General features: G+C 38.0%; 1 protein-coding gene across 2 annotated transcripts in view; it reads right to left on the reverse strand.

Annotated features, from left to right (window-relative positions):
• The window catches only part of MCPH1 (microcephalin 1), a 41,409-nt gene extending 28,025 nt beyond the window's left edge, over positions 1-13,384 (reverse strand). For both annotated transcript variants that reach the window (XR_007629010.1, XM_050316099.1), the window contains exons 1-7: positions 13,341-13,384; positions 11,138-11,229; positions 8,686-8,804; positions 5,119-5,203; positions 4,499-4,619; positions 4,068-4,202; positions 483-1,481 (exon numbers count right to left, since the gene is read on the reverse strand). Coding sequence is in view for 1 of the 2 variants with exons in the window: in XM_050316099.1 (XP_050172056.1) it covers positions 483-1,481; positions 4,068-4,202; positions 4,499-4,619; positions 5,119-5,203; positions 8,686-8,804; positions 11,138-11,229; positions 13,341-13,359 (1,570 nt within the window). In the remaining variant the exon portion in view is untranslated. The remainder of the gene's footprint in view (positions 1-482; positions 1,482-4,067; positions 4,203-4,498; positions 4,620-5,118; positions 5,204-8,685; positions 8,805-11,137; positions 11,230-13,340) is intronic.
• Between the last annotated feature and the right edge of the window lie 273 nt (positions 13,385-13,657).

Consider the following 13,657-nt stretch of genomic DNA (forward strand, 5'->3'; position numbering starts at 1 on the left):
CCAGAGATTTTATGCTCTTAATTGCAATTTTAGTAGAAATTTTTACTTGTGAAATAAAAATAGTTTGAACAAGGGAACCTATGATGCGGAGCTACTTTACAAGAGCACTATAACATTTAAAAGAGAAAGACCTTGGTGTCTTAAACAGATTTTGAATAGCATCAGAAAGTGTTCAAAATAACGAACATTAGGAGAAAAGAAGGCTCAACATTACTTTTGTTGTATATAGTAAGCAGTTTCCTATCTCTTATGACTTCTTTGTATTTTTAATGTATGGTGAAACAAATGGGTGTTCTTTTGGATCCTATGCACTCATTTATTTTACTCAGAAATAAAGTCAGTACTGCAGCATTTTCTTCTTTTGGCGTGTTCCTGAAATATTTTTCCTTTTGGAATGTCGATACGTTTTCCAATTTAGTTGCATGAGTATATCTAATGCAGTATGATATCTTTTGATTTTCCAGCTCTAGGTAGTGACTTACCAGTAGTATGAGCATAGTAATTCACATTGTTTCTGTAGGAGTTTTCCTGAGCATGCTGAGGCAGCCTATTCACATCATCAGAATCTAGAACTTCTGCAGTGCCATCTGATACATTCAATGACATGCTTCCAGGACGTTTAGCTGGTCTGAATTTTTTCTTTACTGGAAAATCATTAAATGAGATAGAGCTTTTCCTACTTTTCTTGGTAGTAGTATGTGGCTTAGAGAAACTCACACGGCAGAAGTCCATGCTTGTAAAAGAGTCTTTGTAACAAACTTCAGGACGACTCTGTGATTCATTTGGTACTCTTATCGGTACTTCATTTTCATTTAAATTAGATGATGAAAAGAAGTCTTCATAAGAAGCCTCTTCAGTACAAAACGACTTGCTATATGTAGTAACTGCTTGCAAGAGCCCTTTAGACCCTGATGCACCCAGTTCTGAGGTAACCATCTTCAAACTAGGCAATGGTTGTAGTTCCTTCCTCTTCTTAACTTCAAGAATACTATCATTTTTGTCAACAGGGAAGCTTTTATCCAGTGAACGTGTATTTAAGGCTTCACTATTCATAGGTGAATTAGAGAGATTGTCAATCAAAGAAGGAACAGTATTTAGTTGCACTAATTTTTTGGAAGGAGTAATACAATCGAAGTCCCTGAGAAGAGAACTTTCATTTGCACTTGCAGTAGTCTTGCTCTTTTCATTCTTCTGATTTTTCTTTGGAAACTTTGATTGTTTCTTTTCTAAAGACAATTTGTCATCCAAAGTGTGCTGTATAATCCGTTTCTTTGTTAAACTACTTCTGGTATGCCGTTTTGGTGTTAAGCTCTTTTGCTCATTGCCCTGTGATGGAGGCTTCACTGATGCACTCGTGGATACAAGAGTATCAGTCCAAGTATCACAGGAGTGTTCTACCATCTCTGTTTTCTGCCTCTTTAATTTCTCAGTTCCCCAAAGATAATCATAACTTGAGTTCAAGCAGTCTTCCATTTGTTCTCCTGCAGAATAAAAGAAGTGTTGATATAAATTTATTGAACAAAACAGAAAGAGTATCAATTTCTCAGTAAACTATATCAGGAATTACTGAATAAAAAAAGAGGATTTAGCCACTGTTCTGGATATTATAGGGCAAGTCATCAAAAACTAAACAGAAAATGGATTAGAAACAAAGCACATTCTATGTTGACAAGAACCTACAACAGCTTTAGCTATCATATCTCCTTAGCTGGTCATTAAGCACCCATAAGTCCTATTCTGCTTTCTTGAAACAAAGTAGCAGAGGAACTTGTTTTCCATCTTGTATTTGGGGAAAAAACCAGCAAGATTTTACTGCTAAAGCTTGCTAGAGTAATACTGGAAACTCAGTAACCATTTTTGCTACCACAGCATTAGCACCACCTTGTAGTTTTTGCAGTCAAGAAATTAAATACAACATCATAGTATCATACCACATACATCAACACAATGTGTTAAAAATAATTAGAATGTGGGAAAATGTGTAATTTCTTGTAGCTTTTCTTATGAAACTATTTTGTGCGAGGTGGTGTACAGAATATATTCATAACACTTCACAATAAATTCCTCTGAAACAAGATAATGTCTCTGATTATTCAGAATATATTTTTTTAAAATTCTGTTGTTCTACAATCTGATAATTGCAATAGATGCTTCTGCTTAAATACACGTTGAGTGTAAAGCTTCAGCAATATTTCTGCAAGTGCTCCTGTGGATTTTAGGGGAAGTCTCGATGTTATTTGCTTACAAACAATATTTTTGTTATTTGCTTATAGATAATATTTTTAAACATACAGTGTAGCTAACTATATTAAGAAAAATAAAATATATGGAGAAGAAAGGATCAGACTCTCAACCAACAGTTGAAGAGGTCTTAAATTCAGTCCTCAAATAAAACTGGTTTCTTGAAGTTTTTAACCACTATTAGCCCACATATCTCATATATCTCTGAAGTACAAACAAAAGGGCAATTGTCACAAAGCAACAGAGATGGAAGGTACACCGAATGCTCTCATGGGATATGGTGATCTATTCTTAACATAAAATTACATTGTGCGGTTGTAATGTTGGAGGGACTTACTGAAGGTAAAGCTCTCAAATTGCCACGTTCTACCTCATCAACATGTAACTAATTTACAGAAACAAAAAAAGTTTGCTGGTACACTTATGCTACTTCCAGTATCGAGCTATCACTTATCACTAACACTGCACAAATACATACCAAGCATCAAAGACTTGATATAGTAGAAATGCTGATGAGTCCATCATCAGCAAATTTGCTGATGACACCAAGTTGGGAGGGAGTGTCAACCTACCAGAAGGCAGGAGGGCTCTGCAGAGGGATCTGGATAGACTGGAGAGTTGGGCTGACTCCAATGGAATGAAGTTCAACAAGGCCAAGTGCCGGGTCCTGCACTTTGGCCACAACAACTCCGCACAGCGCTACAGGCTGGGCACAGAGTGGCTGGAGAGCAGCCAGGCTGAAAGGGACCTGGGGGTGCTGATCGACAGGAAGCTGAACATGAGCCAGCAGTGTGCCCAGGTGGCCAAGAAAGCCAATGGCATCCTGGCCTGCATCAAGAACAGTGTGGCCAGCAGGAGCAGGGAAGTGATCCTTCCCCTGTACTCTGCGTTGGTGAGGCCACACCTTGAGTATTGTGTTCAGCTCTGGGCCCCTCAGTTCAGGAAGGATATTGAGGTGCTGGAGCGGGTCCAGAGAAGAGTAACGAGGCTGGTGAAGGGACTTGAGCACAAGTCCTATGAGGAGAGGCTGAGGGAGCTGGGGTTGTTTAGTCTAGAGAAGAGAAGGCTTAGAGGTGACCTCATCACTCTCTTCAACTACCTGAAGGGAAGTTATAGCCAGGTGGGGGTTGGTCTCTTCTCCCAGGCAACCAACAACAGGACAAGGGGACATGGGCTCAAGCTCTGCCAGGGGAAGTTTAGGTTAGATGTCAGGAAGAAATTCTTTACAGAGAGGGTGATCAGGCATTGGAACGGCCTGCCCAGAGAGGTGGTGGATTCACCATCCCTGGAGGTTTTTAAAAAGAGATTGGACATGGCCCTTAGTGCCATGATATAGTAATTAGAGTTGGATCAGGGGTTGGACTTGATGATCTTGGAGGTCTTTTCCAACCCAATCTATTCTATGATTCTATGCTTTTCAATATGTTATAATATGTCACCTTAAAATTTCAAGTACTTCGGATTCGTCCCACCAAAAGATGTTCCACATTCAACAGCTGGCAAAACCTAATGATTTCGATCTTAATATTTTCTCAGTAAGGTAATGCAAGCACTAAAAAACATTTGAAAACTATAATCTAGATTTAATTCACCTGGATCTGCATTTTGAAATCAACTATGCAATTAGGTTATTCAAATTTATTTAATTTATAAATCCTGTTGTTCAGTACCTACTCAAAAACTGTGAAAAAGGGAAGACATGCAATCAAGTGAGAGATGAAAAAAAAATTCTGAAGGTGAGAACACAACAAGTGTGCAAAAAAGTCAGCAATAAAAACAGTAGCCATTTGTGCATGTTCATAGATAAGTAAAATTTAACTTCTTACCAGTAGGAGAAAGATTTTCTCTTTTTTTCTTCATATCCTTCATTCCTCTTTCAATTGCATTGCATTGATCTTTCATCTTATTAACAGGACTGTATATAAGTGAACCATTGTCTTCAAACAATAAAACTGGTACATCTACACAAAGAAATTGTATTTATATATAACATTTAAATGCTATAACAACTTCAGATGAAGTTTCATTTTTCATTCGAAAAAACAAAAAATAGTTTATATCTAAGGTCATTACAGATGTCTTAACACCACAGACTTGCAAAGAACTCTGTAAAAAGTGAACTTTATTTCTCATGGCAAGATGGATAAAACTAAAAAAAACCCCATGAAATAAAAAATCACCAAAAACCAAAAACTCCATTAAGTGCTTTAAAGAAATAACTTCAGATAGTTGAATGTTAGATGAAAATAGTTCTTACCATCATTAATTGCTGTCTTTTGTAGAGCTAAATCTTTAGCCATCTGGTCCAGTCTTCTCTGAAGTTTTCTATCATTTTCTGGAGTTTTTTCAACAAAATCTTTTGGCTGCATACATTTGTGCTACAAACACACAAAACTATTACTTATATAGTATAAAACTGGCAGAAGTAACTATACTTCCTATTTGCCTACCACTTTGTCACAGTATTTATTACTGGTGTTTATGCTACTTATCTTCAGTCACAGATAATTGTAGAAGTCAACATTTTTCAAAGTGAACTTTAATATGAAGTAGGAAAGAACCTAACAGATCTTTATTGCTTGCAGCAAAGCTAAAGCTTTAAAGGTATTTTTTTAAAATAGAGTTTGTTGCGACTCAATGAAACATCTTCATTTTTTATTCACCAATACAAAACCTGTATTTTAGTATACTTTCTTCAGATAAGATCACAGATATGATCACAGCAATAGCCTATTTTTAAAATCCTATTTAGATGGATAAGTACAGTTTACAGAATGTTCTGAAAATAAACAGTTCAAATGTCAAGTTTGACAGAAAGTCAAGTTCAAACTTTAAAGTTTACTGTTCTAGGCCTATTTTAAAAAAAAAATCACATACTTTTTTGATCAGTAGTGGAAATCCTTCATTAGTGTCCACTGCAGGAAATAAGGATTCATCAACATGTACTCCAGTTTCTTGACACCTGTACAATAAATTAGAGCAGGTTTGCTGGGGTTTTCTTCTCTTAGTTTTGTTTGGTTTTAAGAATGAGAACCTTTACTGCAAAAAAAGCTGTCTGAGTCCTGTAATAATGTAACACCAATCCTTCCTAAAAGTGTAATTTTAAGGTAACTACTGTAATGCTAAAAAACCACTCGAATCTATACCTTAATGCCTGATATGTGATACAACTTTTTGTGCTAATGATGCCCTCTAAATTGCTGCTCTGAAACGGAAAGATTCCCACTTGTGTTATTTTGTACACATTCCAAAGCTGTGGCTGAAGTCCCTCCTGCAGCCACCCGTGTGGCTCTACCGACACCTAGCGACGGAACTGCTAGAAAGTCTGTGGTTGTACAAATATAATTTAACCCTTAGTTACTCAGTTTTGAATGAAGAAAAAAGCCAACTACATGCATTTGTCAAACAAAATGAATTTAGGATTCTCTGGAGCATCAAAAAGAGATTTCAAAACTTTAGGAATCTTAATGAATTCAGGATAATAATCAGCATAGATGTAGACTACATGAAAAATTACATTCATTCAGAGATTTTGTTGATTCAGAGAAGCTAAACAGAAGAAAATTTGGCCACTAAATATATGATAAGAATTTTTGCATACAATTCCGAATGTAAACGATTTATCATTTATTTGTGAGATGAGTTAAGAATACACAGGTAGAGTTTCACAATCATGGGTTTGATATGGAAGTATAAAGTGTTCATAACTTGGAGGCAGATTGTAGCAATTCTATCTTTATAGGGTTCTTTTTGGTTTTGGGTTTTGATTTTTTTTAGGTTGCTCACTGAGGTATTTGTGTTAAAGAAGATGCAAAAAGATTTTCCTCAGTGATCCCAAAGCTGTCAATAATTTTGCATTGAACTTAAAATTTGTTTGCATGATTGCAAGTCCATGATTTTGTTCACTGTTTTTAACATGAGACATATCTACCATCCTTAGAAAGGAAACAAAAGAAAAGGAAACTAAAGAATTTTTTTAAAATTAAAAATACCTTTACTCTGGAGTTACGAATTTTTTTGAACTTCAATTGTCTATGTTCCACAAAATTCTCATTTAGAGATGGTGAGATGCAACACTTTAGCTTTTAATAATACTAAACGTTTAATTGCTTCAAGAATTTTCTAAACCCATGTAAATCTTTGCTAACTATGATTATGCAACAAGGAGTTCTGTTAAAACCTGTCATTTACTGTTTTTTCTGAATCTGCATCCAGGCATTTTCATGTGATGTTTTCCAATTTTTCTACTGGAAAGGAAAATATACATTCATTTCTAAATGAATGTATATATAACTTCAACTCATAGGAGCTCTGCATTATTTGCTTACACAGTCGTCAGGTTCAAACTAGCTTCTATTCACACAGGACAACTATTTTACTGGCACACACTCTTTACATTTTCCCAGGGTTCAACAGACTGTCTTTTGCCTACCAATGTCTCAGACACTGATATACAAGGCATATAATTTAAAATCAGGCACTCCAGTTTCCTCATCTTAGTACCAAAAAAAAAATTGAATGCTAGCACAGACTGATTTTAATTTTGTACTGCCTGTGCAACATTTGCATAACCCTATGACTAGTAAGAATATTACTATCTCTTCTGTAAGCTCCTACTACTCCTGACCTATACTTTGCTCAAGGATATGATATTCCCACAAATTCTGCCTACAGTATGCACCAACCTAAGCTGTATGTCTTTCTGTTCTTCTTGTAGCACTTACTTTAAACTAAAAGGCAGCAGAAAAATATTACAGAAAAATCCAATCATAATTCACAGGTTGGGTCCTCCTCTGCAAAAAAATACCTCTATTTCAGAGGAATCCCCCAGTTCCAACAAACTTCATCTTCTAAGCCATATATCAAGACTTTGCCTTGGTCAGAATATGATACTAGAAACACTTAAAAAAATACCAGAAAGATGCTAGCCTTCTCTTTCCTACCAAACTGCTTAAGTTTTCCCTCCAGATCCTTCTTCTTGGTTTTTTCCTTTGTTTCTGGTATCCAGCAGAAGTTTCCTTGAGGATTTCCTGGATTTCAGAGCTCCTTGCTGTCTCCTACAGTGTCACAGATCCAGCTGTCTCTACGTCTCAACTTTCTATAGTGTTCATCCACTCAGTGCCTTCCAGCATTGCAGAGGAGATTCTTGTGGTGGAACTGCTATTATGGAGACAGCATTTCTGTATGACATGACCGAGACTCTCCCCTGTAAGGTGCTCTCATTCTTCTTCCATGGCTGATCCTACTCACCTGCACTTTTTTAAGATTCTTTTTACTATAGCACTTCCAAGTCACAGAGAGATACATTCTCATAAATACAATTTTGCTTCACTCACATTTTTGGGAACTTAAGGTATTTTTTTCCTTGGTGTTAAAGCTGGCTGGATTGTGTGTCTGTAACTTCTGTATCTGACATCCCTTACCAAAAAAAAAAAAAAGGAAAACCCCTGCTTCTGCAGATCTGCATAAATTTCTTTTTATGCTAGTGGAATTGCCTCACAAGTTTTCTGGTTGTATTGGCCTAAATTAAGTGGTTGAAGAGATCAGATTTGTTCCCCCTTTTTAAAAAAAAAGAAAATCAAAAAACCCCAAAACTTTTGCACTAAGACTGCTATCTCTCTGTGCATATTACAATTGGTATAGGTAAGGCCCTCTTTACTTGACTTATATTCTAATTTCCATCATCACATCAATTTATCAATTGGAGTGTTTGAATATAACACATGCATATTCATAAACTGTGTTTTGACACTTCATCTGAAATCTAAGTTAGGCCTCTCAAGCACTTCGTAAACTCAAGAGAAGCAACTCTGGCCTAGCAAATTCTCACAGACTAGCTGCACAGCCAAAATTTTTTTAAAACTTTTTTTTATAAATATAACTTTTTCCATATGGTAGAAGAGAATCTTCATGTAGTGCTGTTCTGAACTTGACAAATGTCTTAAAAGCCAGACTACATATGGATCTTTTTCTTTCTTGCTAGGATATATTCTTTCTACAGAAGTACAGAAATAGTAAAATGCCCTTGATGAAATGTGCCTTTTCATATGAAAATGGAAGAATATCTGGCCATCACTGCCTACACATGCCATCTGAGAGGAAGCAGTAGAACACTGAATGGTTAACAAACATACTTCGAAACTACTTCAACACATTCATTTTTTAAGAGTTAACATTTTACCTTTTTATGCAAGTAACACGCTTTATAAAAAGGAATAATGTCATAACAAAGTTACAATTTACTCATGGATTTATCATTATTTCATTCATTAATTCACGGCTAGGCTTTGCGAACGAAGATTTGAGAAGGGCTCTACCCATGCTTGCTACTGATCACTATTTCAAGTACATTAATAAAACAGGTTCTGAAGTTTTTCAATAAAACAATACTAGAATCCATTATCTCTGGGAAAGGCCACATTTGTCATAATCATGAGTACTCACTTTTCCACCCAAAGTACAGAGACTGTTTTTACACCCAACTTCTGTGCTTTTTTCCATGTAGTGAAACGTCCATCCTTGAAGACTACATGGGTCACGTGTTTGTTCAAAGTTTTTGAGACCTGCAGAAATACACAGAGAGCTTATCTGTAAGTCTGATAATAGGAAAATGCTAATGAAACTAGCTACTGTAGTCTATTTTTAGTGTATAAATCATTAGCATAAAACTTATTCAAAACATTATGTCAAGAACTCTTTTGATCTTTCCCATCTTTACAAAAATCCTCAGACAACCAAAACCCAAGTCTCATTTTTCAAGCCAATGCAGGCTAGAGGGCGAGAGTCGCCTTCTGTTTTCTAACTTCTTTTCTCTAGGTTACTGTTTCCAACTCTCTACTCTAGCTGTATCACTTACTTAGGTAGTGCAACATAATTTCTTATGCAACAGCTATACAGAAAGCAGGTGCCACTATCCAAAGAAATAGTAAATTATATCTTTTATTCAGCAAATAACATAGGTTTAAAGAGTACAGCTAATTTCACTCCTTAAACCAATTCTCATCAATAAAGATCACTTTTGAGGGAAGGTTGAAGGTGCTACTAACAAAAAAATTATACGTGAATGTTTTAAAAAGTGAGAAATACAAAAAATTAAAGTCAGTACACAGCTATATTCCACATCTGATCAAACTGTCAGTTCTCAGCTTCTATTGACAACTAAGAGATAATATTTTCAGTTCTAGATATTCCATTCTTCACAATCAAAATTTCCTTTGTTGAGACTAAACACCCCACGCAGAACTGCTTGATCAGTTGTGATTGTTGACATAGTGAGATCAATACAACCCATTTTTTACAGCATCAGCACCTTCTCAGCACAGCCAAATGTTGCTCTCTCAGCTGCATCACTATACTTGGCTCCCAGTATGCTGTGTCTGTATTTAGCTTTAAGAAAACTATTCAGCTTCTCCAAAAATTTCTGGTGGCAAGCTGGTTTATGACTTCTTAGCAGACAAAATCCCATGATTTTTAAGTATCTAGGTATCCAGGACAGATGACTCTCTTTTGGAATAAGTTATGACTCCAGATACAATTGCTTACTCACTTTTGCCAGTATCCAGCTGACAGCTCATGTCCTAAGGAGAGAGATGTTCGATATAGCTTTGCCTCCAAATTATGGAGGAGCACCATCTTATACCTCCCTTTCACCCCTCCCACCTCCTCCCTTACCCCAGACATCTTCTGCTGCTCAGCTGAACTTACCTTGAGATGTCTGAATCAACAATCTAGTGAAAAACTAATATAGAATTTAATTTCCTGATACACTGAGCAAAGGCAGTCTTACTATCATGTGCTCAGCCAATAAAAGGGAAGTGTCTGGAAGAGTGAAGAGGCACAACCACCCCTTTTCAGTCATAGGGATCTGCTAAATAGGCTCATTCATATCATCTGTCTGCACCTTCCACCATATTTGGCTGCTTGGATCAACCTGAAGAATTTTGAAGCCTTACGCTTTTGTCATATTTTCTGTGAGAAAAACCTAACATCATCAGAATCGAATTACATAGATCTGATAGTACAGCCCAAAAGAACAAGAAATATTTGTTACTTGAGTTATTTATTGAGAGTTATGTTTGCTTTTATAATAAAACAGTTATCCTACTGTTCTGTCAGACTCTCAGCTTATTTCATACAGAAAGAGAGGACTGGAGGAGATCAGCAAGCTTTCTTAATTATAGTAAGATATATCTACACATGCCCACTTAAAGAGGACTGGGAGTTCACACAAGTGTTTTTTAGAGCATGATGTGGGCTGTAAAAATCTCCATTAACCAATGATAATGTGCAAGAAGGGAAGACATGAGTTTGACTTTGGTCTCTGGCTGAAATTTTACAGCTGGCAATTAAACATCTTTTGCACCTACAAGTCAGCTATATTTGATATGGAAAAATCATTTTGACATAAACTGAGACTCTTAGATGTATTTTTACTAGCACTTTCTGGAATTGAAGCACATTTGTGGGAGAGGGAATGAACGAGTACAACGTCATGGTATTTGTTAGAGTTAGAAAATATTTTGCTAATAACAGAGCAGCTGCCTACAAGTTAAAGAAAACAAAACCACCTAAGGTACAAATTTGTAAACCAAAGGTTTTCAACACTTGGATTTGTTTTGCCCACAGTACATGGCAAGCCCAATACTTCACAAGAAATGCATGCTATCACATTAGTATGCAAAGAGCTTTCTAGATGTAGAGAGGCTTTAAATGCATTTCCCATCTGTCAGAGCAGGAATTTTACAGCACATTGGTCTGCTCTCAGGTCTGTGATTTTCCTCCTTCCTGCCCTTTAAAAACTCGTACTAAAAAGAAATATACATGACAGGCAGAACAAGCAAGCTAGTGCATAATTAAGAGTGTTCCTATTCTATATATTTAAAAATAGTCTCCTTACTTTGGCTCCCATATCAAGAAGTTGCTGTTCAAAGGTTTTTGAGTAATTTTCTGTTCTGTTAGATGACCAAACTTCTACAAATGCTGAAACACCTGGATAAGAAGAGAGAAAGCAACAAACAACTAATAAAGTATATAATATGGTCAAACTGGTTAAGCTGCCTTTCCAATAAAATTTTGCTTTTATACATATTATATTCACTTGCAAATATATATTTTAGTAAACTGAGTATCAGATTTTAGCAGCAGAAAGTTTTTTTAAGTGTATTTATGTCCCTTAAACTAGTTGTAATTGAAGTAACTTAGAAGTCTTGCACTAGTTAAACAACTTTTCACTTCACTTACATAAAACACACTACCAGATTAACAAGCAATGTGTTATCTTTACATGATTGCTTAACCTTATCATTATTTAATTACTGCTAACTTCAGGTTAATAAAAAATCTGAAGACAAGTTGATGTAACACAAGCTACAGAATAAAATGAAATAACCACAATAGAAATATTCCTTCCCCAAACTCCCAGAAAACTCTACAGAAATATTACTTAAGTTTCCCATTGACTTGGAGTTTCACTTTATTTATAGTGAACCACCCAAAATTAGGTACATATAACAGGGGCTAATAAAATTTCATGTCAGTTGCCTTACACAACTTTACATATTCACATTTAAGTAGCTTCCTTTATCAAGCAGTTTAATGAATTCTTCAAGGAACTAAATCAGCCTTGGTTGAGAAGGTTTTTAAGCAACCAAACAAGGTCTTTAAAACACCAACACAGAAGTACTGACATGGAGGGATAAGCAAATAAAGCTCATAATAATCCCTTCATTAATTTTAATTTCATTTTAGAGTGAGCACTAAAGTGTCCTACAATTCCATTGGCCATGCCACTTTCCCGTTTTGCATGATGAATCAGGAAAGTTCCAAAAACTAGAGGAATGCCAGTTCACAAAAAAAAACCTTTACACAAACCATAGGCCAGACAACTCTTAGAACTGATAAATTAAATTGAGTTTCAATTTAAAAGGGTCATCCTTAGCAAATATACTACACATGTCCTGTTGATTAATTATAAAGTAGTGCCATCTGTCTTCTTTCTAAATGAAAACCAGAATAATGATTCAACAGTAGAAGTACTTTTATAAAGATTAACATATTTTTACAATTACTAGAAATACTTTTGACATACAAGAGAAATATTGAACATAAACCACTTCCTTATCCAGTCCACTGGGAAAATCTTATTATCAGTACTACGACTTCAGATACGCATGGGAATTTAAATCTACTCCAGTGCACTTTCAATGGGGTTCATTCTACTACTAGACCAGGGCAGCATTTGATAGACTTGCTTTTTCAACTTGATTCTTTTATTGTGAGAAACACTGCACTTGCATTTGAAAAGACACTATCTTCCTCTTACAGGAAAAATTTTAGAACCTTCAGAGTTATAATTTTCCTAGAAAAACAGATCGGAACATTTCAGTAAAGGTCACACTAGGAATTTAGATGGATGCTACTTCAAAGCTCCATGTACCTGCAGTAGGATCAAAGGTATATTTTACGATAATTAGTCCATTTTAGGTAATCAAATATACTCCAACAAAAGCCAAGGCCCTTTGTAGTTTTTGTATAGTTGATGGAAAGGAAAATGAGGAAGCGCTTGGAGCTTTTTTCAACTAGAAGAGCTCTGAGACTGGTTCCTGTAAAGGCCAACTTATGCTTAGAAGGTCTCAGAGAAGAAGGTGATCGCTCAGTTGCCATTAGAGGGCAACTTGGCGAGGCAGAAATTTAAGAGAGATGCAGAAGGAAGCCAGGACTGCCCGGGCAGGAAGAGCGGATGGAGGCTCCGGGCAAAGCAGCAGCAGCAGCCACGCCGGCGGGGCAGCCCGAGCGAGGCGGGCCCGGCCCGGCCCCGCCCTGCGCCTCACACCGCGCCGGGCCTGCCGGGCACAGCCGGGGCCGAGGGGTTCCTGGCGAGCCAGAGCAGCCCGCGGGGGAGCCCCGTCCCCCCGCCACCGCCGGCCGCGACCGCAGCCCCGCACCAGCCAGGCCCGGCCGCTCCCCGCCGGCTGCCCCGCCGGGAGGCACCGGGGCAAGGGCCGAGAAAATACGGAGAGCGGGACAGTGGGGCCCGCGCCAGCCCGGCGTCCCCTCTCGGCCGCTCGGGAGAAGCCCCCGCGGGGCGGACGGGCCGGTACCTGTCAGGACGGGCTCCATTGGCGCCACAGCCCGGGCAGCTCCGGCGCCCGCCACCGTTCAAACCCGCCCCCGCGCCGGCCCCGCCGCGCCTGCGCCCTGCGCCCTGCGCGGGGCCGGGCCGGGGAGCTGGGGGAGGGGAGCCCGGCAGGGTCTGCGGGGCCGCGGGGATCCGGAGGGGTCCGAGCCTGCGTCGTGTCCGCACAAATGTGGGGTGCCAAGGGGTGCATCCGCCAGGCAGCCCTGCTCAGAAATAGGTGTGTGCTCTGCACAGCTCCGGCTCTGCGCTGGGGGTGGTTCGGGACAGCGAATGCTGCTG

The sequence above is a fragment of the Myiozetetes cayanensis genome, unplaced genomic scaffold (assembly GCF_022539395.1).
Source record: "Myiozetetes cayanensis isolate MyiCay16 unplaced genomic scaffold, myiCay2020 scf2-11, whole genome shotgun sequence".
In the NCBI taxonomy this organism is placed as follows: domain Eukaryota; kingdom Metazoa; phylum Chordata; class Aves; order Passeriformes; family Tyrannidae; genus Myiozetetes; species Myiozetetes cayanensis.